This window comes from Capra hircus, chromosome 16, assembly GCF_001704415.2.
Source record: "Capra hircus breed San Clemente chromosome 16, ASM170441v1, whole genome shotgun sequence".
NCBI lineage: Eukaryota > Metazoa > Chordata > Mammalia > Artiodactyla > Bovidae > Capra > Capra hircus.
The window spans coordinates 44,645,327-44,672,200 of record NC_030823.1 but is presented as its reverse complement, the minus strand read 5'-3'; the positions used below and the strand labels follow the sequence as shown (position 1 = coordinate 44,672,200).

Below are 26,874 nucleotides of genomic sequence, written 5' to 3'. Positions count from 1 at the left end.
CTCATGTGGGTGCTCCCTTTTAGGCAGAAATGAAACTTACTAAAGTTCTCCGTTGATGGGACCCCTCTCATGGGGTCTAGCCCACCTCTCCTTCCCCCTAGAGTAGTGCCCCAGCCTCCACCCCTTCCTTGGATCTTCCCCCCGCTCTCCTTTACTCCTGAGTGTTCTCTGGGAGGCAGGGCAGCACCACTCCCTTTGCACTAGGTGGGGGGGTGCACATGGGCCCCACTGCAGCCCTCTGGCTTTCCCTCTCTGTCCTCAGGACCTGTGAACTGTGGGCAGAGGGACCTTCCCCATCACGCAGAGCAGAGCAAGTTCTAATAAAATCAGAGTGGTGGATTAAACACTATTAGGTTGCTCATTATTGCGAGTTAAAATGATGATTCCATTTATTAAGGCCATTTAAGTTGGACACTTAGGTTCCCTGTGGGATTATGTCCTGCCAGAAGGGTTGGATGACAGGGCCCCTCGCCCTTCGAGAAAGCAAAGGATGGGTCACCAGAAGAAGGCAGATTTCCTCAGTGGGTGCTATTGTGGTTCTGACTGTGAACGTGACGGTGTCTGCAGATGCCCACTCTTTTTGGGTCATAGCATTAATGATCTGGGGACAGTTGTCCTGAAGACACTGCAGAGGGTCATTGACCATGTTTAGGAAGACCAAGAGGACAGAACAAATCACAAATCCTGTCTTAGCTCACGAGAAGCCGATAGGATTAATGTCATATCTTCTCCAATAGATGAGTTTTCTGGGATGGAGAGGGTCCCTGAAACACTCTCTTGGGTGTCTTTGTTCTTCTTTGGAGGGGACAAGACAAGCAGCACCCATCTATTTGATGAGATGTCTTCTTTGCTTATTCCTTAGGAAGCGGGTAAGTGCAGCTGTTGGACTTCAGGGTCCTTCTAATGGGTCTTTTAGGGAGCTGGCTCTCTGAATATGAGAACAGGGCTGCAGTGGAAAGGGCCTGGCACAGTGGGGCCTGGATTCCAGCTTTCCTGCCATTCAGAAATGAAAGAGAACTGTAAGGTTTTCAATACAGACTGGTAAGAGCAAGACAGATATCATCAGCTGACAGGTTGTGACAAGCGTGCCGAGCTGTTTCCAGATTGTTTTAGTCGGTGCAGACTTCAGGGAGGAAACCAGCACTGACACAAACCAATTGCACGGTGATCGGCAAACAGTGAGGTGCTGGGAGTCACTGCTGAAAGTCTATAATTTCCGATGGAATCGCTGGTTAGCCATCAGCTAGCCACTGAACGACACCACCCGACTGGGTGGGAACTACAATTAGCCGCTGTCACCCTAGAGTGATTTTTTTTCTTCCCTACAGACAATGGAATAGTAAGAGATCAATAATCAGTGGTCTGTGCCCAATTGTGAAATGGCCCATAGTTGAAAAGAAAAGAAAAGAATGGGATGGAGGCTTTTGCCCTGGGCCCCAGGGAAGCCTGGTTGCCTACTTCCTCACCTCTACTGCAGCACAGAAACAGCAGCCAGCTTGCATCAGAAGGAATCTAAGAAACAGAATCCTGGGCACAGAGAACAGACTGGTTGGCTGCCAAGGGGGAGGGGTTTGGGGGAGGGATGGAGTGCGAGGTTGGAGTTAGCAGATGTAAGCTTTTATATATAGAGAGTGAATAAACAAGATCCTACTATATAGCACAGGAAACTATATTCAATATCCTATGATAAACCATAATGGCAAAGAGTATTTTTAAAAATGTGTGCATGCATGTTCAGTCGCACCTGACTCTGTGAGACCCCATGGATTGTAGCCCACCAGGCTCCTCTGTCCGTGGGATTCTCCAGGCAGGGATACTGGAGTGGGTTGCCATGCCCTCCTCCAGGGATCTTCCTGCATCTCTTGCATCTCCTGCATTGCAGGTGGTTCTTTACCCATTGAGCCACCATGGAAGCCCCCCCCAAAATGTACGTGTGTTTATATATATATATATGTTTATATATACATACATATATGTTGTTCAGTCGCTAAGTTCTGTCCAATTCTGCAACCCCATGGACTACAGCACACTAAGCTTTCCTGTCCTTCACTGTCTCCTGGAGTTTGCTCAGATTCATGGCCGTTGAGTTGGTGATGCTATCTGACCATCTCATCCTCTGCCACCCTCTTCTCCTTTAGCCTTCAATCTTTCCTAGCATCAGGGTATATGTATGTATACTTAAATCATTTTGCTGTGCAGCAGAAGTTAGCACAATATTGCAAATCAACTATACTTCAATGAAAAATATATTGATTTTTTAAAAAAAGACTTCCTTGGTAGTCCAGTGGTTAAGACTCCACACTTTCACTGCAGGGGGTGTGGGTTCGATCCTTGGTCAGGGAACTAAGATCCAGCATGCCACGTATTGCAGCTAAGGAATAAAAATTAAATTAAATTACAAAAAGAGGAAAGCCTTTGCTTTGCCCTGTTTGTGTCAGGAGCTGTCTCATACTGGCTAGGAGGGAGCTAGAAGACCTGTGTGGTCCCCTGGGTACTCAGATCACTGGCCTTCCCTTTCCCTGTGCTGAGTCTTCAGGTGGAGAGGGACACTGAGCTGACAAGGGTGGGTGTACCATGTGCTGTAGCTTTCAGGGGCATCTTCCTTGAAGGATGTTCCAGGCTACAGCTACTGACTTTATTCTGGAAGGTTTGCAACAGCACCTACCCTCAGCTGCCAGGAGAGTTTAGTTCTTGGTTTCCTTGATGTCCCCAAACTAAAATATGTCAAGGTGATGGTTGTGAGGGGTTTCCCTGGTGGCTCAGATGGTAAAGAATCTGCTTACAATGCAGGAGACCTGGGTTCAAACCCTGGGTTGGGAAGATCCCCTGGAGAAAAAAAACAGCAACTCACTCCAGTATTCTTGCCTGGGAAATTCCATGGGCAGAGGAGCCTGGAGGGACATAACTGAGTGACTAACACTTTCACTTTCTTCATGGCTATGAGGATGAGTGTAAACATCTTTTGCTCTCTGAAGTTGACACTTGAGGCCTTTCAGGAAAATTCTCTTTGTTCTTTTTAAGTGGCACAGAGAATAGCCCTCCCACTCTTAGCATGAGCATGTGGGTAACTATTTTTCTAACTTACTATGGTTGTGGACAGAATAGACAGATTACCTGGCTGAACTGAGCCCTTTGACAGCTGAAGCCCAAATGGGAAAAAATCAGGTACTTAGCTTGCTTGGGAAGAAGTGCTGTAGGGCTCTTCCCCATCCAGCAGGAATCTAAATGCAGGCAATGAATCAGAGCATCTGGCCTCGGCATCTAGTTCTTCCACTGGTCTGCGTTTAACATAGTCATCTAGTGTCTGCGTTAAACTTATTTATTTCCTAATGTAGGGTGATGGATTAAAAGATGTGCAGAAAATCTTTCCACAAGAGATAAGATATTGCAGGCTGCGACAACACCCTCGGCTCTTTTTTGCTTTCTCTCTTTTTCCTGCTTTTCAGGGCAGAGCTCAGGCCCCCACATCGTATATCCTGATTAGACGGTGGATATTACTAAGGGGATGTTTTTTAAGCCTATCATTGACACATTTAATTCATTAGGTACCAAATCCACAAGCAAATTTTGGCTGGCCGTAAAACACGGTTAATCCAGGGAGCTGCAATAAAACGTGAAAAATTACGTTCCAGCAAATGTGGAATATTGCTTTTCTGTAGAGACTTTTACTGGTCTATGATATCTTTCTTCATAAATTTTTTTCTTGCTTGGTTCTCTTGGTAACTTAACCATTTGTTGTTTCCAGACCCCAGAATGGCTCCATGATCCTCTACAACAGGAAGAAAGTGAAATACAGGAAAGATGGGTATTGCTGGAAAAAGAGGAAAGATGGCAAAACGACCAGAGAGGACCACATGAAACTGAAGGTCCAGGGAGTGGAGGTAAAGAACAGAAAAGCTCTCTTGTTCCATGAATGTCAATTCCAGGCTGCAAGAGGATGGAATTGCTCTGGGGTCATTTGATGCCAGCCCCTTCTTGTTCAAAGGCATTTTTGTTTGCCAAAACCCCTTTTGTTGTTTCTCTTTTTTCCTACCTTCTTACCCTAATAGTCTCCATTTACGATTTCCATGAAATCGGATTTAACTAGGGTGTTTCTGATTCTTGAGAGTCCTTGGCGTATACATTGGGATCTGCAAGGTTCCTGCAGATCCCAAGGAGCCACTGGTGCCTTGAGAGTTTGTGAGGGAATGGGGAGCTGTGTGTGGCATCTTCCTCTCCAGGTAGTGCTCAGTTGAGTAGGTCCCCTGGGAACCGGTGGCCCCCAACCAGAACCTGGCTTCCCTCCCTCTACTGACAGATCCTTCTGTTTCCCTCTGGGTGTTGCAGCCTCAGGGAGCTCACAGATGTTGAAGATCATTAGATGGGCTAACAAGGTGTGTTGCAGGGCTGGGGCAGAGGTGGGCGCTGCATAGAACATCTCAGAATGTTGTGCCAACTTCAGTTTGGGGCCTGCAGGAAGACAGGGTATGGTCTGGTTTCCTTGGTATTGTCCTGACCCCACCTGCTCTCACTCTTAGGGAGCCACGGAGAGAGTCCCCTGGTTCCTCTTTTCCATTGTTTGAGGGGGCCAAACCACATGTCATAGCAGGAGAGAGAGAACTTGAATCGTGATGCGTCTTGGCCTGCAAGTTAGTGAGAGCACCCACTTCTCTGCTTTTCTTGCTGATCCTCGTAAAGGATCTTCCCAGGGAGTCTGGCAGCTCCTGTCTTGGACCAGGACCAGAAGCTGGCCGCAGTCCACCTGGGATTTCACAGTGGCCAGAAAGGGGCCTCCCGGAGTCCACTGGCACTTTGGGTCCTCCAGTGTACCAGGATTGATGGCCGGGACCCACTCGAGTTCAACGGCTCACCCTCCACGCTGATGCTCTTTGTGACGCACTTTGTCATTACGACTTCTTCTGTATTAATCATGTGCTTTTACGGCTGTTAAAAATAGCATCCAATGGCTTTTATTATATTGCCCCACAGAGAGAGATAACTTTTGTTTTATGATTTTGCATTTTTTTAAAAACACCTAATAACAATGCTTTATGATGATGAACAAAGAAAAAGCTGGGGTAGGAGAAACCCCAGTTTCCTCTGTTCTCCTGGGTTCATTGCTTGCACAGCCCAGAAAGAAGCGACTGCAGAGAACATTCAAATGCAGATTGCCTCAACTGGCTGCTCCAGACCCAGCCCCTGGACTGTGGCTGGTGATTGTGCAAACAGATTAGCCATTGTTAGGAGACCAGAGAAAGGCGGGACTTTGCTCTGATCTCCCCTGATGAAGGGATAGGTAGAAAGTGACAAGTGTGGGTGGAGCCCCTAATGAAGGGCCACTCAGGCTGTGGGAATTCACACCCAAACCATGGCCCTCAGCCCCTGTGCCCGCAGGCATCTGGTAGATTTCATCTCCATGCTGTGTAACTCTGGAACTTCTGGTTGTAAGTGTTAATAACAGTGGAGTGGGATTCTGGCTTGGCAGCAGCCAAAGCTCAAGGGGAAAAAAAGCCCCAGTGTTCATTTTCTTCCTTCGTGTTGTAAATTAGAATCATCACTGGGTGGAATCAGAATGATTTATGGTTATTTTTAGGCCACATTTATGTTTGGAGTTATTTGTGGCTCCCTTACCTGCAGGCTAATGTGTAGAGGTGGCGGGGAGGTGGATTGGACCCTCAGACCACTGAGGAAGGGGATGGATGGACAAGGTGGTGGCAGGTTTCCATGACTTTCCGGGCATGAGTGGCGGTGGGGAGGTAGTAATGGGAGGCAGGCTTGGAGGAGCCTTGGCAGCATCACAAGGGGTGTGTCTTGAGGTTCTTGGAGAATGAGGCCCCCCAGTGAGACCCCACAGTGAGAGTGAGGCTCTCACCCAGTGAGATGTGGTGGCTGATCCCAATGAGTTTGGGGAGCTGTCCCATTGAGTCAATCAGCAAACACCTAGCTGTGGCCCTACCCTGTGCAGGGAGGGCCGTGTGGTGTCTACTGAGAAAATAAGAGCAGTGTTCTGTGTTCCAAGAACTCGCCTTCAAATTGAGGAGGTAGCCATGTACGTTAAAGTCACTCACAGTGCTGAGCAGTATGGAAGGCTGGGCTTTAAAGAGGCATGTCCTGGGGGTTCAGAGTGGCCTGGGATAATCAGAGAAGCTTCCTGGGTGAGAAGAAGCTTCCTGTAAGCCAAGGTCTTACAGTTGGGTGGGACTGTGTGTCTTAACTTCCATAGTGTTTCCTGGATTACCTGTCTCATTTAGCCATGTGATTCTGAGAGTCCCTCATCCCTTTGAACTGTTCTGGAGTATTCAACTTAGGAGCATTTGAGACCTTCCTTGGTGGGTGGACTTTGGATTCTTTCCAGTTTTCCAGCATTATGATGTTTGCGTCAGTGTTATGATCCTTGCCTGCTTGTGCAAGACTTGGCATTGCTGGGTGTAGGGTCTGAGAATTTTCAGTCTTACTCAGTTGCTTAGTCATGTCTGACTCTTTGCAACCCCATGGACTGTAGCCCGCCTGGCTCCTCTGTCCATGGGATTTCTCCAGGCAAGAATACTGGAGTGGGTTGCCATTTCCTCCTCTAGGGGATCTTCCTGACCCAGGGATCGAACCCGCGTCTCTTGCATCTCCTGCATTGGCAGGCAGGTGCCCAGTGCCACCTGGGAAGCCCCTCAATCTTACTGGATATGGCCAAATTGCTCCCAAGTGGTTGTGCCAACCGCCCTCCCACTAGCACTGAGAATGGCCGTTTCTTCTCTGCCTCTCGTTGCTGCTAGGTGAAAGAAGGTACCCCGTTCAGAGTGAATTGGGGTTGTTCTCAGTTACTCGTGGGGATGAGCTTGTTCATTCTGGTGTTCATGGAAGTCCTCTGCTGTGGATTGTCTACCCTGGGCAGGATTTGTAAACAGTCCCAAAGGAAGGCTTCTCTGGCAAGACAAGTCCCACTTGTCAGTGGCCTGCCTTTGCTCTGAGCTAGACCAGTGATGAAGTCCAGTGGTCCTTCCAGGGACAGTAGGCAGGTGGGAACTGCCATGTGAGCATAGGTGGGTTTTGAATCTCACAAGGGGAGGGGCTTCCCAGTTTGGGCCCTTCTTCCTTTTTCAGTCCTCCTTGGTGGCTCAGATGGTAAATCTGCCTGCAATGCGGAAGACCCAGGTTCGATCCCTGGGTCGGGAAGATCCCTTGGAGAAGGGAATGGCACCCCACTCCAGTATTCTTGCCTGGAGAATTCCATGGACAGAGGTGCCTGGGGGGCTACACTCTGTGGAGTCACAAAGAGTCGGACAGGACTGAGCGACTAACACTTTTACTTTCTTCTTCATTGGATTCAATCCAGTGGTTTCTGTTGACTGAGTACCTACATCATGCCAGACACGGCACCCGCCAGCTACCCCTACTGCTGGGTGAGGCAGACAGCCCTGCCTGGGTCTTGGGGCTGTGATTTTTCTACCACCCGCCCAGTTTCCTCTGTTCAAGGGCATGATAAAGATATTTGGATCCACCGTTTAACACATCACTTGCTGTAAGCCTTCCCTCAGGCCAGGAAAACTTCCAGCCCTGTTCACAGAACTGCTTGAGGCCTGGCTGCTTTTGTTCTCAGAGGCTGGGGCCCTCAGCACAGACAGCAATTCAGAGGCACATTGATTTTCTCATCCTGGCCCAGGATGGGGGCAGCTGCTTTGGAGGCTGTTGAGCTCTTAGGTCCGTGATTAGTTGTCTTGTCTGTAAGCCAAGGAGAAGCCAGCTCGATAAGGTTTCTAGAGATGATAGAGGTTGGCAGGGAGGAAAAAAGAAGGTGGTTGTGGTGTCAATGTTTCGTGAGATGAAATCTCAGCAGGCCTGAAACGGGTCCTGCTCACCAGGTAGATTGATGCCTGCGTACCTGGGGCCTGGGTCGGGGAGACGAGCTATTGTTGGCAGGGAGGTGGGGTGTATTCCTGGAGAGCAGAGAGGTTCATCTGGTGACCCCGTGCCGCTGGGATCGCTGCACCACGGCTGGGATGCTCTGGTTGAAGTCAGCCCAGGGAGATGTTCTTCGAGCTGAGCCAGAAGAGCTCTTTTCAAGTTCATGGGGCTCTTCTCTGGCTGTCTCCAGCCCTGTCTGCACCCCTCTCTCCTGAAAGTGCCCAGTTTCTTAGAATCCAGGCTGCTGACCTCCCAAAACCCTTACTGCCTGGGTCCCATCACACAGGGTAGTCCCATCACACAGGGATCCCCAGCCTCCGGGATCTAATGCCTGATGATCTGAGGCGGAGCTGATGTAATAATAGTAGAAATCAAGTACACCGTAAGTATAATGCGCTTGAATCGTCCCCAAACCATCTCCACCCCACTCCCCGGCCTGTGGAAACATTGTCTTCTACAAAACCGGTCCCTGGTGCCAAAAAGTTTGGGGACTGCTGTCATACCAGGAGCCACACCTGGCTGCAGGCTTATGACTCTCCTATATGCCAGGTATGCTATCTCACTCAACCCTTCTCAAAACATCCATGCCAGATACATACTGTTACACCCACTTCATAGATGAAGTGATGGCACCTTGAGAGGGTTTCCTTGCTCCACATCCCACCCTGAATCACTGTGGAGCTGGGACTTGAGCCAAGACCCACCTAGCTCTACCGTGTGAGCACTTGCCCTTGGCATTCTGGCAGGGTTTCGGGTCAAGTCCAGCACCTACCCTTTGTTCATCAGCCTGCTGTCGAATACTTTCTACCCACAATCACTGGGAAAGGTATTGAAGATGTGGTAATGTCATCAAGAACACTCCCCATCTCATGGGGACAAAAAAAAAAAAAAATCAAGCTCACAACTGGGGCTTCCTGAGGGCTGGGATAGGAGGACACATAGGTGCCTAAGGCAGACTTGGTCTTAAGGCATAGACATGGGGCACTAGGTGCTGGAGGAGCCAGACAGTGGCAAGGTAGGGAGGGGGAATATCAGTGGACAGAGACAGAGGCTGTTGAAAAATAGCTAAGATGATTTAAAGCAGCAGGTGCCCAGACTTACAACATGTCAGCATCTCTTCCAGCCCTTTGCACACCAGACGCTCATCCCCTGGGGACAAGGCTCTCTCTGCTCTGGTCACAAGGTGTTCCTTGCCATAGACATCCTGCCTTTAGAACCAGTGGGCTGTTGACTTGAACCAGAGGTTGTTGATTTGCCCATGGGTAGCACAAACACATCCTCCCTCCAGAGCCTGTTCCAGGTGGAAAGGAACCCCCTTGTTTGAGCCATCCGCCTGGCAGAAAGGCCCGCCATCGCCTCTGATTGGAATTTTCAGCAGTAAAAAGAGAGTTTTGTTTTGCTGACCTGTTTGTGCTGTCTGAAAGAATGGAAAACTGCTTTGACTTCTCAACTGAACGCCTGAAAGCTCAATGCCCCATTTGGAACATGGCAGCGGTTGGCAAGGTTATGTTTTTGGACTTGGCCTTATTAGAAGTGGGGTTCTTTATTTGGACACTTAGGCCACATATTAAGAAGGAAAAAAAAATGCACCTCTTTTAAAAGTAGGAGCAATATTGTAGTTACCACATTAGGAATTAGCAGGGCATGAAATAACTGTCTGCCTCGTGGCGATGCCAGATCATTTCAGCTCTGCTTGCAGCAATAAGATAAATAGGTATCTTGCTTGCAGCTGATGGGAAATATTTAAAATAGCCAGGCACAAACATGTATGGTGCCCAAATCAGGTTTGGGAAATGGCAATGAATAGATAAGGAGGAAGTGATTTGACTGATGAAACAGCCTGAGTGGCAAAAGCTCAGGAAGGGGCAAATGAGTCTGTGTTGGCACTCTGTGTTTTTAAAAAGAATGCAGATTTTTTTTTTTTTTTTTTTGCTTTCTGTAAATGATCGTGTGGCTTTGGTCTGTGGATGTATTATCTCATCCCATTCCTCTTCAGACTTGCCATGCACCCACTGGTCTACATTGTATAAAGAGTTCCTTGCTCAGAACCTCTTTTTTCCATGTCTGCATCGACTGTGTTAGCCAGCCTTGTATTAATATCTTCTGAACTTTCCAAGGTATCTCCTCTGATCTTCTATAGCCAGAAGAAATTATCCCCTGTTTTTAATTGCTATAGTGCTCCATCTGCACCTCCCTTAAGGAAGTGTTCACTGTGAGTCTATATGAGTCCTGTCCAGTTCAATAAACATATATTAAGTATATTTTCTAGACTGGGCTTCCCTGGTGACTCAGTGGTAGAGAATTTACCTGCCAATGCAGTAGACACAGGTTTGACCCCTGGGTCAGGAAGATCCCCTGGAGAAGGAAATGGCAACCTGAGTTAGTACTCTTGCTGTGAAAAACCCCATGGACAGAGGAGTCTGATGGGGTCCATGGGGTCACAAAGAGTGGGACACAGCTTAGTGACTAAACAACAGATTTTCTAGATACTTAATGCTGCTACCTGGTGTCTAGATACCAGGTGATTCGGAGAGGATAGAGAAGCAAGTAAGACAGAGGATCCTACTGGGGAACCTTCAGAAGCTTGAAGCCAGTGGTGATTGTTGCCATGGAGAAATGGTTTGGGGACAAACTTGTTTCTCTGTCTGAGGAGAGGTTCTCCTCAGTCACCCAAGAAGACTTGTTCTGAGCAGGGGGATCTGCTGAAGGACCACTCGCCTTCACATGTACCCGCTCCTCTGAGCCTTACCCCAGCCCTGCCATTCAGTAACAGCAGGTATTTTTATCCCAGCTGGTCACATATCTGAGAATCAAACTCAGGTCTTGGATGTCCAGTCTCGTCCACCCTTCCCATCTGATTCTGAGAGCTGTGATCAAGGTGTCTGGTCTCATGACTGTCTCCAGTTCAGGGAGCCAGTCTCCACACCCTTTTTTTTTTGAAGATTATTTGTTTACATATGACTGTGCTGGGTCTTCAGTGCTGCACACAGGCTTTCTCTAGTTGCAGTACAAGGGCTTCTCATTGCGGTGGCTTCTCTTGCTGCAGAGCACAAGCTGTAGGGCATGTCGGTTTCAGCAGTTGCAGCTCATGGGCTTAGTTGTCTCGCAGCGTGCTGGGTCTTCTCAGACCAGGGATTGACCCCGTGTCTCCTGCCTTGGTGGGTGGATTCTTTACCACGGAGCACCAGGGAAGCCCCGGGAGCCAGCCTGTCAAATGGCAGCTGGGAGAGCCTCCCGGGGCTCTCTTCTGCCTTGTAATCATCTGAATTTTTGTGCCACGTTTGCCGGCACGTGCACACATTAGACTTAATTTCCTGTCACCTGGGTGTGTTTTGGTGGAATCAATTCAGGAACACAAATCCATAGTCTTTCCTTAATTTCTTAGCATCCCTGGTGGCACGTCCCTACCCAATTCATATAATTAAATTTTTAACTAATAAATAACATAAACCAGATACATTTTGAAGTGGCCAGAGCACCCTTTCTGTTCAGTCTGCCAGCTCACGGAGGCCTGACCAGGGTGCTGGTTCTACTTCTCTTCTTGGGGCTCCCTCCTCCCTGACCACAGCCAGCCAATGACGCAACAGCAAGGATGCTGTGCGTCATTTAGTGAACATCTGTTGAATACCTGCTTCTGTACCCAGCACTTGGCAAGTACCGTCTCGTTCGGTGACTTGGCAGCATCCCTGCCCAGCATGGGTAGGTTCTGCCATGATCCACGTTTGTGTTTATGTATGTATGGCTCTCCTGGATCTTTGTTGTCACGTGTGGGCTTTCTCTAGTTGTGGCAAGTAGGGTCTGCTCTTTGTTGCGGTTCCTGGGCGTCTTGTGATGGCGTCCCTTGTTGCAGAGCGCAGGCTCTAGTGAGCGCGGGCTCAGTAGTTGCAGCACATGGGTTTAGTTGTTCTATAGCATGTGGAATGTTCCCGGACCAGGGTTTGAACCTGTGACTCTTGCATTGGCATGCAGATTCTTAAAACCACTGGAGCATTAGGGAAGTCCCATGATCTTCATTTTTGACAAAGTAATTAATTTTCTGGAGGTAAGTAAATGGGGGTTTCCCAGGTGATAGGGTGGTAAAGAATCCCCTTGCCAATTCAGGAGATATGGGCTCAATTCCTGGGTCAGGACAATCCCCTAGAATAGGAAACAGCAACCCACTCCAGTAGTCTTGCCTGGAAAACTCCATGTGCAGAGGAGCCTGCCAGGCTACAGTCCACGGAGTCACAGAGTCAGACATTACTGAGCAACTGAGCACACAAAGAAATGTATCCAAGGATACACTAGCTGGTTAATATCAGAGTCAAGATACCATACCACCCCAGGTCTGTCTGGGAAATTGTCTTACAAATTCCCAGTTTCCACATCATTATACTTCATTGACTTCCAAAGTACCTGGATCCCCAGAAGATGTGTTCTTGGTCCACAGAGTCCTGGGAATGAAAAGATTAAGATATAGTACTGAGCACACAAGCCTGGGTCAAAGTTAAGCCTGGGGATCAGGAAAGCCTTTAGGAGAAGTGATGGGCCTCTTTTTGGTCACTGGTCAGCCCTTCCTCATAACTCCAACCAGTCAAGGGGAAAGAGTTCTTACCTCACTGAGCCTCCATCCCAGGAGCCTGGATCCATTGGGCCACCACGGGCTGCAGGAGACCTGGATGTCATCCACTTCCAAGGCTGGGAGTTTGTCCTCAATACTCTGAATACCCTGCATGACCTGTCTTAGCTCTGGTTTCAGCCAAGTCTTTTAGGAGCCTCTTATATTTCCATGTTATGTTTATCTGCTCCTGGGATGAACTGCCCATTTCCATTACTCCTGAAGCTACAGGATATTCTCACCATGGTGATAAGGGTCTGTGTACTTGCTCTCCCCATGTAGGGTTGCCAGATTTAGTGTGCATACACACACACATATACATACACATAGATGAAATATAGATGCTCAGTCCCATTTGAACTTGAGTTAAACAAAAATTGATTTTTTAATGCAAGTATGTTCCTTGCAATATTTGGGACATACTTATACTGAAGGAGATCAGCCCTGGGATTTCTTTGGAAGGAATGATGCTAAAGCTGAAACTCCAGTACTTTGGCCACCTCATGCGAAGAGTTGACTCATTGGAAAAGACTCTGATGCTGGGAGGGATTGAGGGTAGGAGGAGAAGGGGATGACAGAGGATGAGATGGCTGGATGGCATCACCGACTCGATGGACATGAGTCTGAGTGAACTCTGGGAGTTGGTGATGGACAGGGAGGTCTGGCGTGCTGCGATTCATGGGGTCTCAAAGAGTCGGACACGACTGAGCGGCTGAACTGAACTTACACTAAAGCTTTTGACTAACTGTTTATTTTTGGCTGTGCTGAGCCTTCTTTGCTGTGCTCCGGCCTTCTCTAGTTGCAGTGAGCGGGGGCTACTCTATTGCAGTGCATGGGTTACTGATTGTGGTGGCTTTTCTTGTGGATCATAGGCTCTAGGGTGCTTGGGCTTCAGTAGTTTGTAGCTTTCCTCCCAGGCGCTAGGGAGCAGGCCCAACAGCTGTGGCCCACGGGCTAAGTTACTTCATGGCATGTGAAATCTTCCAGGACCAGGGATCAAACTTGTGGCCTCTGCACTGGCAGGCAGATTCCCATCCACTATATCACCAGGGAAGTATCTTATATTGAAAAGTTATCTGGTGCGTCTCTGAAACTCACATGTAGTCCTGTATTTTGTCTGTATTTTGTTTGTATTTTCGCCATCAGAGCAGTTTCCTGGGCATCTTTGCAGACAGAGATTTGGCTGCTTGGGTATCGGTCTCATTGAAGACTTGAGGAATTGGGTTGGTTTCTCTCCAGACATGTCATTAATACAGGAACCAGAAAAAGAAGAATAGACATTGGCCCTGGCTTAGGAAATAAGAACTTCCTGGCAGTTAGCTGATGAATCCACGTGCTGCCAGCCTGGGGCCCCTCCTGCCCTCTCTGAGAAGTGAGTCCTAGGTGCCTCCTCTCCCAGGATGTCTGTGGGAGCCTGAGTTCCATGCCCTTACAGACCACTGCCTGGAGGAAGGCAGGCCTCCTGCCAGCGGTGTTTAGAAAGCAACTTGTTAGCAAAAAAGGTGCCAGGAAGATTTTGAAGGAACATGTTTATAGTTTTTGCCTTCCTCATATCTCTGGTAGATGACAATATGTAAAATATTTTGCAATTCCCCCTTTAAACTTGATCAGCCTTATTGAACTAGAAACTCCCCGAGAAGGTGGAGCTGCAGATTGCCAACTTGGTATGCCGAGCTTGTATTTAATTATTATCATAACAGTCCCTTAATATCATTGCAGATTAGCCCACAAGGACATGAATGGAAATTTTAGCATATTCAATTACAACAGAAACCCTTGAATACCACTGTCAAAATTCACCCAGGGCCTTCCTCTGTTTGGGCCTCCACGTTCGGCAGGCACAAAGTTAGACGTTACCCAGGCCACACAGCCTTGATTTGTAAGCATAGTTTATGGCCTCGTCTGGTGGCTGGGGTTGCCTTTTAAGAACATGATATATATCCTAACTGCTACCCCCCTCAGTAAATGACCAGATTTGGTTGTTTGCGTTGGGTAAAGGATATCTCTGGCCTTCGCTTGACTGAATAGTAAATTATTGATCTTCTGCACATCTTTCAATTCCCTCACATTGCTGGGCAAATTTACTTCTGTCATCGGTGACTGCGGCTTGTCTCCAGTGGGACAGTGCTCTCGGTGCTTGGACAGCATGAATCACCAGCCTTGTCCTAGAAGAGTCACACCTGGCCCCTCTTTAGTTGAAACTGTCAAAGGGAAGTAGGTATGTGGCTTGCAGAGTAATCGGGCCCCCATCACTCTGTCTGCCCACTTCCCACGGGCCAGCAAAAACCATGGGGAAATAAAGATGAGGTGAAGGGCTTTTGTGCTCCCAGGAATGGGGCAGAGAGAAGCATTACTGCATAAATGAGAAACAGAGAAGCTGTTCACACGGCTTTTGCTGTGGAGGGTGGAGGCTGCTTCGATGGTGGCTGGCTCTGGTTGCCTGGTTTCTCATGTGTATTTGTTGGATTTTGTGGCTGCTAAACTGCTCTACATTTACCCTCCCTGGACCCAAGGTTAGAACCATAAAGCAGGCAATCTCACAAAAGAGCCCTTTTCTGTTCTGGAGTTTTTCTTCTGGACAGATGAAATGTCCTTGCACTTCCTCTTTGTTCTTCTTAATTCTAACGCCTTGTAGTGCTGTGTGCCCTTCAGGGTTTGCCTTTCCTTCTTGTTGCAAAAAAAAAAAACTCCTGCAAAGGCCAAGACCAGCAGAGACACCTATGTTTTCACGTGGCTGTTTTCTCCCACGTGTGGTCCGTTGGTCAGCGATATCAGGCCACCTGGAGCCCTTTAGAAGGGTAGAGTTTCAGGTCCTGCCCCAAGTTCTGTTGAATCCAAATCTGCCTTTGGTGTGATAAAGTATCCACCTGTCAGTGCAGGAGACATAAGAGACGCAGGTTCCATCCCTGGGTGGGGAAGATGCCCTGGAGAAGGGAGTGGCAACCCACTCCCATATTCTTGTCTGGAGAATCCCATGGACAGAGGAGCCTGGTTTGCTACAGTCCATAGGGTTGCACAGAGTCAGACATGACTGAAGTAACTTAGCATGCATGCACGAACCCCCTACCCACCATGATTCAGAGGCATGTGGGTTTGGAAAAAGATTGACACGTGCCATCCTCTTGCTGTTGGTGGGATCCTCCCCTGGTGACTCAGTCTTAGGCAGAAAGTTTTAAAAATCGTAAGAAAAATGTCCAAAGGAAGATTTTACAAGTTCATCTGGTAATTCGTTACTTGACTCTAAGCATCCTTTATAGATATCTCACTGAAATCTCTGATGTTTGCACCTATTAGTCCTTATTCTGCCCTTGGCCATTAAGTGGGTAGACAGTGGATCTCTGGACACAGAGCACACAGAGAGGCTGCCGGTGGCCGAGCAGCAGCCCCAGCCTCTCTCCTCTAGGTGAAGTAGCCCATTCTTACACTGATCCAATGTCCCCCCTGTGGTCCAGGGCTTGGCGTGGTACCTGGTACACAGTTGGTGCTCAGTACAAATTTTTGGAATGAATGGACAACATGAATGCATTTCTTTTGTGAAGAGCTCGGTACAGGAATTCCCTGCTTTTCAGAAGTTCAATTTATGCTGCATCACTTTTACGAAAGACCTACGTTAGCACCTGTTTTCACTAGCCAAAAGAAATCCAGACAATTTTCACTTTAAGGAAAAAAAGGCAAAAATAGCATTCAGCGTTGGTTTCGCAGATGCCATTGTAGAGAAAGCTATACCCTGAGTGATGGGCGTGGTACCACCAAACTCCTTCCCCCAGAACCACATACAGCTTCTCAGGATTCAGCTGCCAGAGCTGTGACCTGGGTCTGAGCACCTGTGCTTTATCTCCATTTATTTTGTGTCTTTGTTAGCTAGATGTGTCCTAAGGTAATTGCTTCTTTGCTTTACACCTGTTTCCACTTACAAAAGGTTACATAGAAATACTTTCCTTTTGGATAGCATGGAAACCTGTAAATAGTTTTGGTTTTGCAGTTCAGAGGTCTCCATGGCAACTATTGTAACGTGAAAGCAGCCATAGGTTACATAGTTAAGGAATGGATGTGACTGTGTTCCAATAAGACTTTATCTATAAAGGCAGGCTGAGGGCCGGATTTGGACCGTGGATGTACTTCACGGACTTCTGTTCAAGGTTACAGCAGCAGGTTCTAAAAGAAATAGGAGGGGCTGTGAACACTTGTGAGAGATGGGTGAGGAATGATGAAGGACTTGCCACAAATCCTCTTACAGACTTAAATTCGATCACTGGTGCATCCTAGGATTCATGTTTGCGACCTGATGGTATCCACGGTTCAGTTCAGTCGCTCAGTCTTGTCCGACTTTTTGTGATCCCATGGACTGTGGCACGCCAGGCCTCCCTGCCCATCACCAACTCCTGGAGCTTGCTCAAACTCATGTCCATTGAGTCGGTGATGCTGTCCAACCATCTCATCCTCTGTTGTCCCCTTCTCCTCCCACCTTCAGTCTTTCCCAGCATCAGGGTCTTTTCCAATGAGTCAGTTCTTTGCATCAGCTGGCCAAAGTATTGGAGTTTCAGCTTCAACATCAATCCTTCCAATGAATATTCAGGACTGTTTCCTTTAGGATTAACTGGTTTGATCTCTTTTCAGTCCAAGGGACTCTCAGGAGTCTTCTCCAACACCACAGTTCAAAAGCATCAGTTCTTCAGCACTCTTTCCTTATAGTCCAACTCTCACATCCATACATGACTACTGGAAAAACCATAGCTTTGACTAGATGGACCTTCATCAGCAAACTAATGTCTCTGCTACTTGGCTTATAATTCTTCAAGTAATTAACACTTTTCTGCACAACATGCCAGCATTGTTAGTTGTATTTGTCTTGGTGAAACTAGGGTCTCTCCTTTCTCTTGATTTTTATTGACAATTTCGCTTATTCCATGTGACATAGGGTAATTGTCTTCCATCTAAAGAAACTAGGAAGAGCCTCCTGCAAAGGGGAGCTTGAGGTGAAAACTGGGAACCAGTCCTGTCTCTCCCATGAGCCCAAGGCTCTGCTCCATGGTACTACTGAGAAGGGTGGGCAAGTCCCGGTGATGTGCTGACAGCTAAGCCAAAGGCGTGTGGCCTTGCTGAGAGCAGGTGGGTTAGAGGAAGGATCTCACAGAAGAGGGAAAGGCGCTGCTGCCTGCATCCTTGGGCTTGAAGTGCCCTGAAAGCAGCCTGCACGTGTTTGATGTGCCAGCATGCCCCCGGAACAGAGGCCGTGGGGAGGGTGCAGATGCTGTTTGTCCATGTTTAAGTGTTTACATGACAGCACGAGAAAACCGGGCTCTTTCTCTTTCATCTCGACTGCCGCGATTTACGTCCAGGTTTCTGATGAATGCGAGAGGCAGACATTTATTACAAAAGCGTAAGAAATGTTGACTCTTCCCGAATTGATTATCTAGAATTTATTTTATTAAATATTCGAGGTGGCATGTGATAAACGGAACCACTGCTGGTTTGCAGCCTAATGATTCATGTATCCGCGGAGGTGATAAGGAAATCAGAGACTCGGTTTGCCATTTCAGGGGAAGAATATGGATTATTATTAAATCTGGAATGGGCCTCCTGAGAAGGCTTCCTTAAGGGAACACACGTATCAATAATTTCTTCTTCGTACAAGAATCCTAATGTTTCACTTACGGAAACATAAATTCTAACCAAGTGGCTGTGTTTTTTTTCCCTCCCTTTGCTTCCTTCCATCCTTTCCTTACGGATGATCTGCTTTTATTCCTCAGTGTCTAGAGTTTACAATCCTTTAATCTCCGCATCTTTGTCTTCCCACTTCTAATTCTTTTCAAAAAATAATATTTGTTTATTTGGCTGCATCTGGCCTTAGTTTGAGGCACGTGGGATCTTTAGTTGGGGCACTCAGATTCTCCACTTGTGGTTCTTGGGCTCAATAGCTCCGTGCCATGTGGGATCTTAGTCCCCCGACCAGGATCGAACCTGTGTCCCCTGCATTGCAAGGCAGATACTTAATCACTGGACCACCAGGGAAGTCCATCCATTTCTAATTCTTAATGCTGAAAAGCTCAGCTGAGGTCTAAGTATTCTAGCACACAAGATGCTGGTGGAGATCAGAGTACCACCCCCTTTGCTTGAAATTTCCTCAATGGTTTGATAAATCTTGGAGGGGACTATGGATGCCCCAGAGCTATGAGACCTCAGAGCTCCAATGCAATTTAGGATGCTACCCTGACCCCGTTCTTTCAAAAGCTACTGGGCAGCCAGGCTTATCTGGTGGGCTGCATCTGTGCAGAGGACAGCAGGTGGGAAGCCCTGGGACTCAACCCCTTCTCAGGTGATGAGGAGCCAGGGAGGGTTAGCAGGCACTGCTGAAGGGAGCATAGGTGTGACCATCCAGCAGTCAGTGCAGGACAGACCAGGCAAAAGGAGCTCCCAAGTGACGCGTAGCAAGGATGACAAATCTGCCTGCCTTATGGTGACATTTCAAAGGTATTAGCATTGTCTGATAGCTTAAGTTTCAGAATACTCCATGACCTCTTTCTCTTTCCAAAATAATAGACAGATGGTTAAATACCATAATCTTTTCCATAGGAGACTGTGGGAGATGAAATTGGGAAACCCCAAGATGCCCGTCTTTCCCCAACTCCTTCCGAGCACTGCAGTGCAGCCAAAACTCACGCTTAGCACTTTCTCTGGTGTGACACCCCAACTCTGAAATTTTATTTAACCTCCCTCATTTTGCTGTGTGTTTTTATACATGGAATTAGACCTAATTGTCAGTATGATGCCGTATTAAGTTCGGTTTCCCCAAAGAATCCACCCTGAACTGCTCAGCAGTTATTTCTCACAAACAGGATCTGCTTGACTTTCCACCGGGCTAATCAGTCCAGGAGGAAAGGAGCTTGTTGCTGACCTTTAATTCCTTAATTGCTGGGAAATAGTTGAAAGAGTCTTAAATACTAGCCCCCACCTAAGGGTAGGTATAATGAGGCTTCTTCCGGCTCTTTACAGCAGGGCGGGGTTGGGTTACTCTGCTCTCATCAGATTCTCTGCCCCTGGAGCCTACATCCTCAGGGCTGCTCTGAAGAGGAAGGTGGTTTGGACGATGCTCTGGATTCTCTGTCTGTGGATCAGCTTCTATCTCCCCAGCACCGAGCACTATGGGGACTCAGTTTATATTTCCCAAATGACGGAGGTGAACATGGAGGGGAGCTAACCCATCAGTTTCAGGTTCCCAGTGCGGGCGGTGGTCTGCCTGGTGATTGATCCGAGCCCGACATTCCCACAGAGTGTGGTTTAAGCATGGCAGCCTCCTGCTGGCTTGAAGAACCGTCACATTTGCCTTTTCCCTAGAGGGGGTTAAGTAAATCTCATGCAAGTAAGGGATGATGGATGCTTTCACACTTCGCGTGCTAACTCACTTCAGTTGTATCTGACTCTGCATCCCCATGGATTTGTAGCCCTCCAGGCTCCTCTGTCCATGGGATTCTCCAAGCAAGAATACTGGAGTGCGTTGCCATGCCCTCCTCCAGGGGATCTTCCCAACACAGGGATTGAACCTGTGTGTCATACGTCTCCTGCATTGGTAGACGGGTTCTTTACCACGAGCTCCACCTGGGAAGCCCATGCAAGTTGCCCTGCTCCCAAATGAATGAACACCTTCAGACATGATATGAAATCTTTGGAAACGCAAAGCAGCATGGCATTTTGGCCATACATATACATTTTTTTTTCCTTTCACAACACCTGGCAATAAAAATTTTTGGGCTAAATACCAGATGAGCATGCGCCTCATTATGTATAGTAACTTCATCTATAACTTTTTTAAGCCCTCCAGATGGAAGCCTGGGATAAATGTGGAGAGCTGGAGAAGGGAAATGAAAATAAATGCACTAAGAAATAAAGAATCTGTTTTTTATACTTTCTTTTGCAAATAGTGTTTGCAATGACATATTGTGAATGGACTGAATTATAACAAAAACAGGAATGAAACAGAGCTCGGGGGTAGGAAGAGCAATTGTTACACTTACTTTAACTGATATAATGCAAAGGAACGCTTTTTACACTCAATTAGTTTGCACATTGTGTTGGACACAAACCAGAATGTAGAACATTTTGGGGTTTTGTTTTTACATGATTAAGGGAGATGAGATGAAATAAATTCAGTAAATTACCCTCCATTCCTTTTCGGGCTGTGATGCTTTTGCTTTGTTTTCCTCTGCCCCTGGTACTGAAGGAGTGGGAGGATGGGCAGTGAGGGGAGCAGGAACCCCGACCTCTGTTCCCAAACAATACAGTCCTTCCGAAGATCAATGGGTTTTCAATAGAGTTCTTGCCTCTTCCTTAGGGCCATCTTTTGCTGCATAAACAAGGTTACGAATCAGAGCTATTTACATTTGGTATTTTATCGTATTTTGTGCTTTGACTATCAGAAAAAGGCTAGCAAGCGTGATAGAGGCTAACAGATGTTAGCAAGCATTTAGGCAGTGAAAGTATTTCCAAGGCTGCGTATTTCAAGATCCTTGTTTAATTTATTTTGCTTAATTATCCTTCCTTGCATTTTTAATGCTCCTAATATGATAATATTAAGAATTGCAGGGTGTGATTATGTACTGCTGATTACAATATATGCGAGATGCAAGGGAAGATGTGGGTGGATGCCGGGAACAGTCGGACTTGGGGTACCCGGCCCTGTGCCTTCCTGAGCGCAGGTCTGTCTCCTGAAACTAGGGTTGGGGAGGAACTGAGTCTTTTCTGCAAATGATGTAGAAAGGTTTTCTCAAACTTTAATGTGCATACAAGTCCCCGGGGAATACTGATTCCATTGGTCTTGGTGGGGCCTCAAGATGCTGCATTCAGAGCAAGCTCCCAGGTGGTGCTGATGCTGCTGGTCATAAATCATACTTTGAATAGCGAAGATGGGAAGATGTCAGGCAATGAAAATGACATCAGCTGTATCCCACAGGCTACTGAAAAACTGATACCCCCTGCTAGTTGAAAATACCTGCTGACAGAGCCATGCCCAGGCCTCAGGGCAGTTTCCTCTGGGCACAAAAGCTGTGGTCAAGAGCCCTGCTCTGACTCCTGTCTTTTCAAAAGCTTATCCTTGGCTTTATACATACAAAAAGAAAATCATACCTTCAGTGAACTCAGTGTTTCTGTGTTTTATATTCAAAACCACAAATACTAATAAGGAAACAATGGGAGAAACCTGTTAGGTATAATATCCAATTATAATTATTTTTACTCCAAAAGGCACGTCAAATAAATAATGCAGTTTATGTTACTTCTAGAAAATGCAGCAGCATTACTTAATTTACATAAATTATACAACTCATTATCTTTGTTTATAAAAAGCCTTAGCAATATTTTGGCTTATGGATCTAAAAGGGGCAAAAAAAAAAAAAAAAGCCAGATTTCAGTTCAGTGTAATTTTCCTTTCCTGCACAGTCACCTTTTTATTTGTTTACAGAAAGAGCGTCTGTTTGACAGATCCCCTTAGGATTACTGCCCTTTCCTCATGATGAATGGAATGCATTAAGTCTGACTTTTGTTTATAAAAAGCAAATAAATACAAGTGAATTAATCCAAGTATTCCAAGGGAGCCCCGAGCAGCAGTGCGGCTTCCTCTGCTGGGTTTGCCTGATTACCAACATGGCACCCGCACCTGCAGGGCAGGAAAGGGGCTGCGCGGATCAGGGAGGCTGGCTTCCAAGCCTCTTTCTTGTTTTCTTTGTCGGTACCTTCTCAGGCAGCTTGGGTTGGGTGCCAGAGTCGCCACCTGTGAGCAGCTGGAGTCTTCCTGGTGCAGTCCCCTCCAGGACCTGCGTGTCACCCCTGAGCACCTGGACTGTCCCTGAGCACCAGTTGTCCTAACTGCAACATGCTAGATGTATAAAACACACATTGTGTTTCTGAGATGTAGCATGAAAAAAAAAGTCATGTTAACTAACCCATTCCTGTTTCTATTGATTACATGTTGAAATGATGTTTTAAATATATTGGCCAAATAAAATACATCATTAAAATTAGCTTCACCAGTTTCTTTTTACTGCTTTACCATTGCTACTAGGAAATTTAAAATGTGGCTTATACTGTATCTCTGCTGGGCAGTGTTAGGACTATCCTGTGCTAACCAAGAGGCTGGGCCCTCGATGACTGTTAATAAGCATGCTCATTATTTAGACTCTGCTTCTGCTCTTCTGCTGGCCCCACAGCAGGCTCTGCCTCATAAACAGGAACTTAGGAGGTGATGCAGTAGGGAGGGTAGGTCTTGTCTGATGGTGTGGCTGGGGATTCGAGGGGCATGTGGGAGAAAAATACAAGAAAACTGAGCTCTTTTCATTCAGTGGTGCTTGGTTGATGCTTCTAGCTCAAATATTAAAGCCTTTGCCCATGGTTGGAGGAGCCCAGCTCCCACACTGTTTCAGAGTGGAGACTGGTGAATCTAAACTTCTCTCTTGCTCATGCAGACCCATCAGAAGGACGAGAGAAAAGGCCTGCCCCATGGCAGGTCTGCAGAATGGACACACACTTGCCAGCAGAGGGAAGGATGAATACCGTTTCACTCAGGGGGAACCCGGGGCCCTGCCAGGCACCAGGGTGTCTGGCCTTTTGGCATCAGTGTGTTCAGACTATAACCTCATGCTGGCCAGTCTTCTGGCTGACGCCACTGTAGGGTTCACCACAGATGGAGCCTGAGACCCTAAATCCAAGGCACTCTCCTGCCAGGTCCAAGTGAAGCTCTTTGCCTTCCTAGCATTTGGAAGGTTAGACACAAAGTGATTTTGGTCACTTATTAGTTGTTGATTAATTGCATAATTCTTCCATCCATCTATCCATCCAAGAAACATTATGATAAACCCACTATGCCAGGCACTTGGCTGGGCATTGGAGACACAGTGATATAGAAATCATGTACATTTTCTGCCCTCTTGAAGCCCCCAACTTAGTGGGGTTGGACAGACATGGTGGGGGTAAGCAGTAAGTACCTCAGAACCCCCCTGGCAAAGGGTGAAGGTGACAAACCCCAGAGAAAGGCCAGGCCCTGGCCTTTGGGGTCAGCCCAGTGGTAAAGAATCTGCCTGCAATGCAGGAGACACAAGTTTGATCCCTGTACTGGGAGATCCCCTGAAGAAGGGCATGGCAACCCACTCCAGTATTCTTGCCTGGGGAATCCCCTGAAAAGAGGAGCCTGGTGGGCTATGGTCCACAGGGTTGCAAAGAGTTGGACATGACTGCATGCCTGGCCTTCGGTGGTCCAGGGGCCCAAACGAATTAGGAACAGTCAACCCATGACTTTCAGCATGGAGGGCCATTGCTGTGAAGAGCTGGGCAGGGAATTCTCAGATGGAACAGCATGACGCCCAAAGGCTGGAAAGGACCTTGGTTTTCTCTGACAGAAGAGGACCTGTGTGCTTGGGGAGTGGTGGACAGGGAGAGGGTGATGTGAGGTGTGGCTAATGAGGCCTGGAGCCAGGTTGCATGGAGGTTCAGCTGTGGTAAGAATTCTAGATTCTGTTCTAAGAGCCATAAGAGGCCACTCATGGGATTTAGGGAGGGTCTGGGAGGCAGTGAGGGAAGTTGTTGGGTGTCTTCGCCCTGGGCTGAGGGATCCTGGGCATGTCACTTAATCCTTTGGGGATTGGTCTCTTTATCTACAAAATGGAAAGGCTGAGGGAAGGGGAGGAAGTTGGCCTGAACCTTCTCCAAATAGGAAGTTTCTGTTCTGCTTCAAATTGCTGTGATTCAGAGAGCTCAGTCTTTCCCATCTTGAAGCTGAGTGACCTTCATGCCCCCAGGACTGATTCTGGATGACTTGCCGACATTTCCATCAGCTTCCATGTCTGAGAGTCCTTTGGTTTCATAAGATACAAGAAGACAGAATGATCCTTGGCTTTGCATCAGAATCACTGTGGGCTACTAAGGTTCTCATTTGTCGTCTGGGATGGGACCTGGGCATTTGTAATTTTTAAAAGCTTCCCAGGTGATTGACTCCACATATCAGCCTGTTTGGAGATCCAGTGAGGATTGGGCCTCTAAGAGGGGACAAAGATGGTCCCTATGGCCAGATGCCTAAGATGCACAAGGTCTCCTGGGATCACCCCTTCCTGTGTTCAAATATCTAGACCTACCATCAGATCAAGGGTCTTGGTTCAGAAATTATAATCACATCACTTTATACAAAGGGAATCTGATGCAGCCCACAGAATAAATAAATCCGTGGTGGACTGAGGTTTTTTGGTCTCACACTAGCAAGTTATTTGCTGAGAGGGCATAGGAATGGGTTTTCAGGAGTGCTGCTAATGAGGATTTGGGATTTAGGGGTTATGACCCAGTCAGTGAGGAGCATTTTTGATACATCTGCCGCCCCTCTCCCTTCCCCAACATAAGTAAGCCAGCCGAGTGTCTGTAAAATGTTTAAGAACCCAAGGATGGAGCCAAATGGCAATCCTATTTCCTCTTGTTCATTTCTAAAAATACCCAGAGAGCTCTAAGGGAAATGATAAAGTTTAACAGCAAACTTCCCACCTCAACAAAACCAACTACAACCCTGGACAAAAAATGTGAAACAATGGTTGTCAAACACTGGAAATCAGACAGTGCAGCCCTGGGATCCCCGAGGGGACTGTACAGATAAGAACTCTTGCTTCCTGGGCGGAGCTGTTTCCGGTAGCATAGGAATGGGAGTGGGTGGCCAAGCGGAACATGGTGGTCGAGCTGAGTTGAGGAGATGGACCTCAGAGCTTGGGAGGTCAAGGGAACTGGAATTTGTAGAACGGAGTACTGGAAAGAGGAGAGATAAACAGAGAAAGAGGTCAGAAATCTGCAAAGCAGGACCCCCCATCTTTGGCTAAATATTAAGCTGAGTGTGTATAAGGTGAAACTCTGTGAGGTTGGTCCACAAACAACCACTGAAAGCTGTAAGCTAAAAATTCTCAAAGCTCATACAGAACTGGGAAATGTTCACTTTTGGAAGAGGCTGTGTGAAGAGATGTTATTGAACACTTGGGGCCTTCAGTAGAAACCCCAGAGGCTCACAACTTAATAATAGGGCTTAAGCTCTCCTGGGAGTAAAGATTGCTCTAGATGCACCCCAGCAAAGCATAAAACCAAACTTCAAAATGAATAGGTTGACCTGCATGTAATGCCAGTGCCTTACATAAGAAAAGTCAATGTTCTTTAAAGTTAGACAGCAAAATACACACTCATCCCCAATGCCTTGCATGTGATCAAAAATTATTAAACAGGATAGGAAATCAGAAAATATGACCCATGTTCAGGATAAAAATCAATGGAAATGAAACCTCAAGTAGCACAGATATGGAATTAGAAGACAAAGAGTTAATTTTTTCAATATTTACTTATTTGGCTACATCAGGTCTTAGTTGGGGCATGCAGGCTCTCTAGTTGTGGTGTGTAAGCTCAATAGTTGTGGCATGTGAGCTTAGTTGCTCTGCATCACATGGGATCTTACTTCCCCAACCAGAGATTGGACCCATGTCCCCTGCATTGAAAGGTGGATTCTTAACCACTGGAGCACCTGGGAATTCTCCAGATGACAAAAACTTTAAAACAGTTATTATAAATATCCTCAGTGATTTAAAGGACAAGATGAACAGTGTGAGGAGAGAACCATAAGATAGAAAAAAAGAACTGAGTAGAATTTTTAGAATTGGAAAATATAATATCTAAAGTGAAAGTTCACCAGATGAGTGTATTAGCTAAATACTGATGTATTAAAAATGACCACAAATATAGCAACTTAAAGTGACAGGTTGATTCTCAGTTTCTGAAGGTTGAGACTCTAGAAGTGATTCAGCTGAGTCTGCTGTATCAGGGTCTCTCATAGGCTGCAATCAATGTGCCAGTCAGGGCTGAGATCTCATCAGGAGGCTCAACTGAGCAGGGTCCACTTCTGTTTTTAAAATTGAAGTTGATTTACATTGTTGTGTTAAATACCGCTGTAAAGCAAAGTGATTCCATTTTATATGTGTATTTTAAACACATTCTGGTTTAAAATATTCTTTTCCATCCTGGTTTATCCTAGAATAATGAATATGGTTATGTATGCTATACAGTAGGACCTTGTATATTCATTCTGTATATAAAAGCCTACATCTTTTAACCCCAACCTCCCACTCCATCCCTCCCCTAGTCTGCTTTCCCTTGGTAACCGCCAGCCTGTTCTCTGTATCTGTGATTCTGTTTCTGCTTCCTAGATAGATTCATTTGTTTCCTAATTTAGATTCTATATGAAAGTGATCTCATATGGTATTTGTCCTTCTCTTTCTGACACACTTCACTTAATATGATAATCTCTAGTTGCATTCATGTTGTTGCAAGTGGCATTATTTCATTGTGTATAGGTACCACATCTTCTTTATCCACTCATTTGTTTTTGGACACTTAACGCTTAG

General features: G+C 46.8%; 1 protein-coding gene across 2 annotated transcripts in view; it reads left to right on the top strand.

Moving 5' to 3' along the window:
- The window catches only part of CAMTA1 (calmodulin binding transcription activator 1), a 979,917-nt gene that overhangs the window by 473,482 nt on the left and 479,561 nt on the right, over window positions 1–26,874 (top strand). For both annotated transcript variants that reach the window (XM_018060410.1, XM_018060411.1), the window contains exon 5: window positions 3,746–3,881. In XM_018060410.1, coding sequence (XP_017915899.1) covers window positions 3,746–3,881 — 136 coding nt within the window. The remainder of the gene's footprint in view (window positions 1–3,745; window positions 3,882–26,874) is intronic.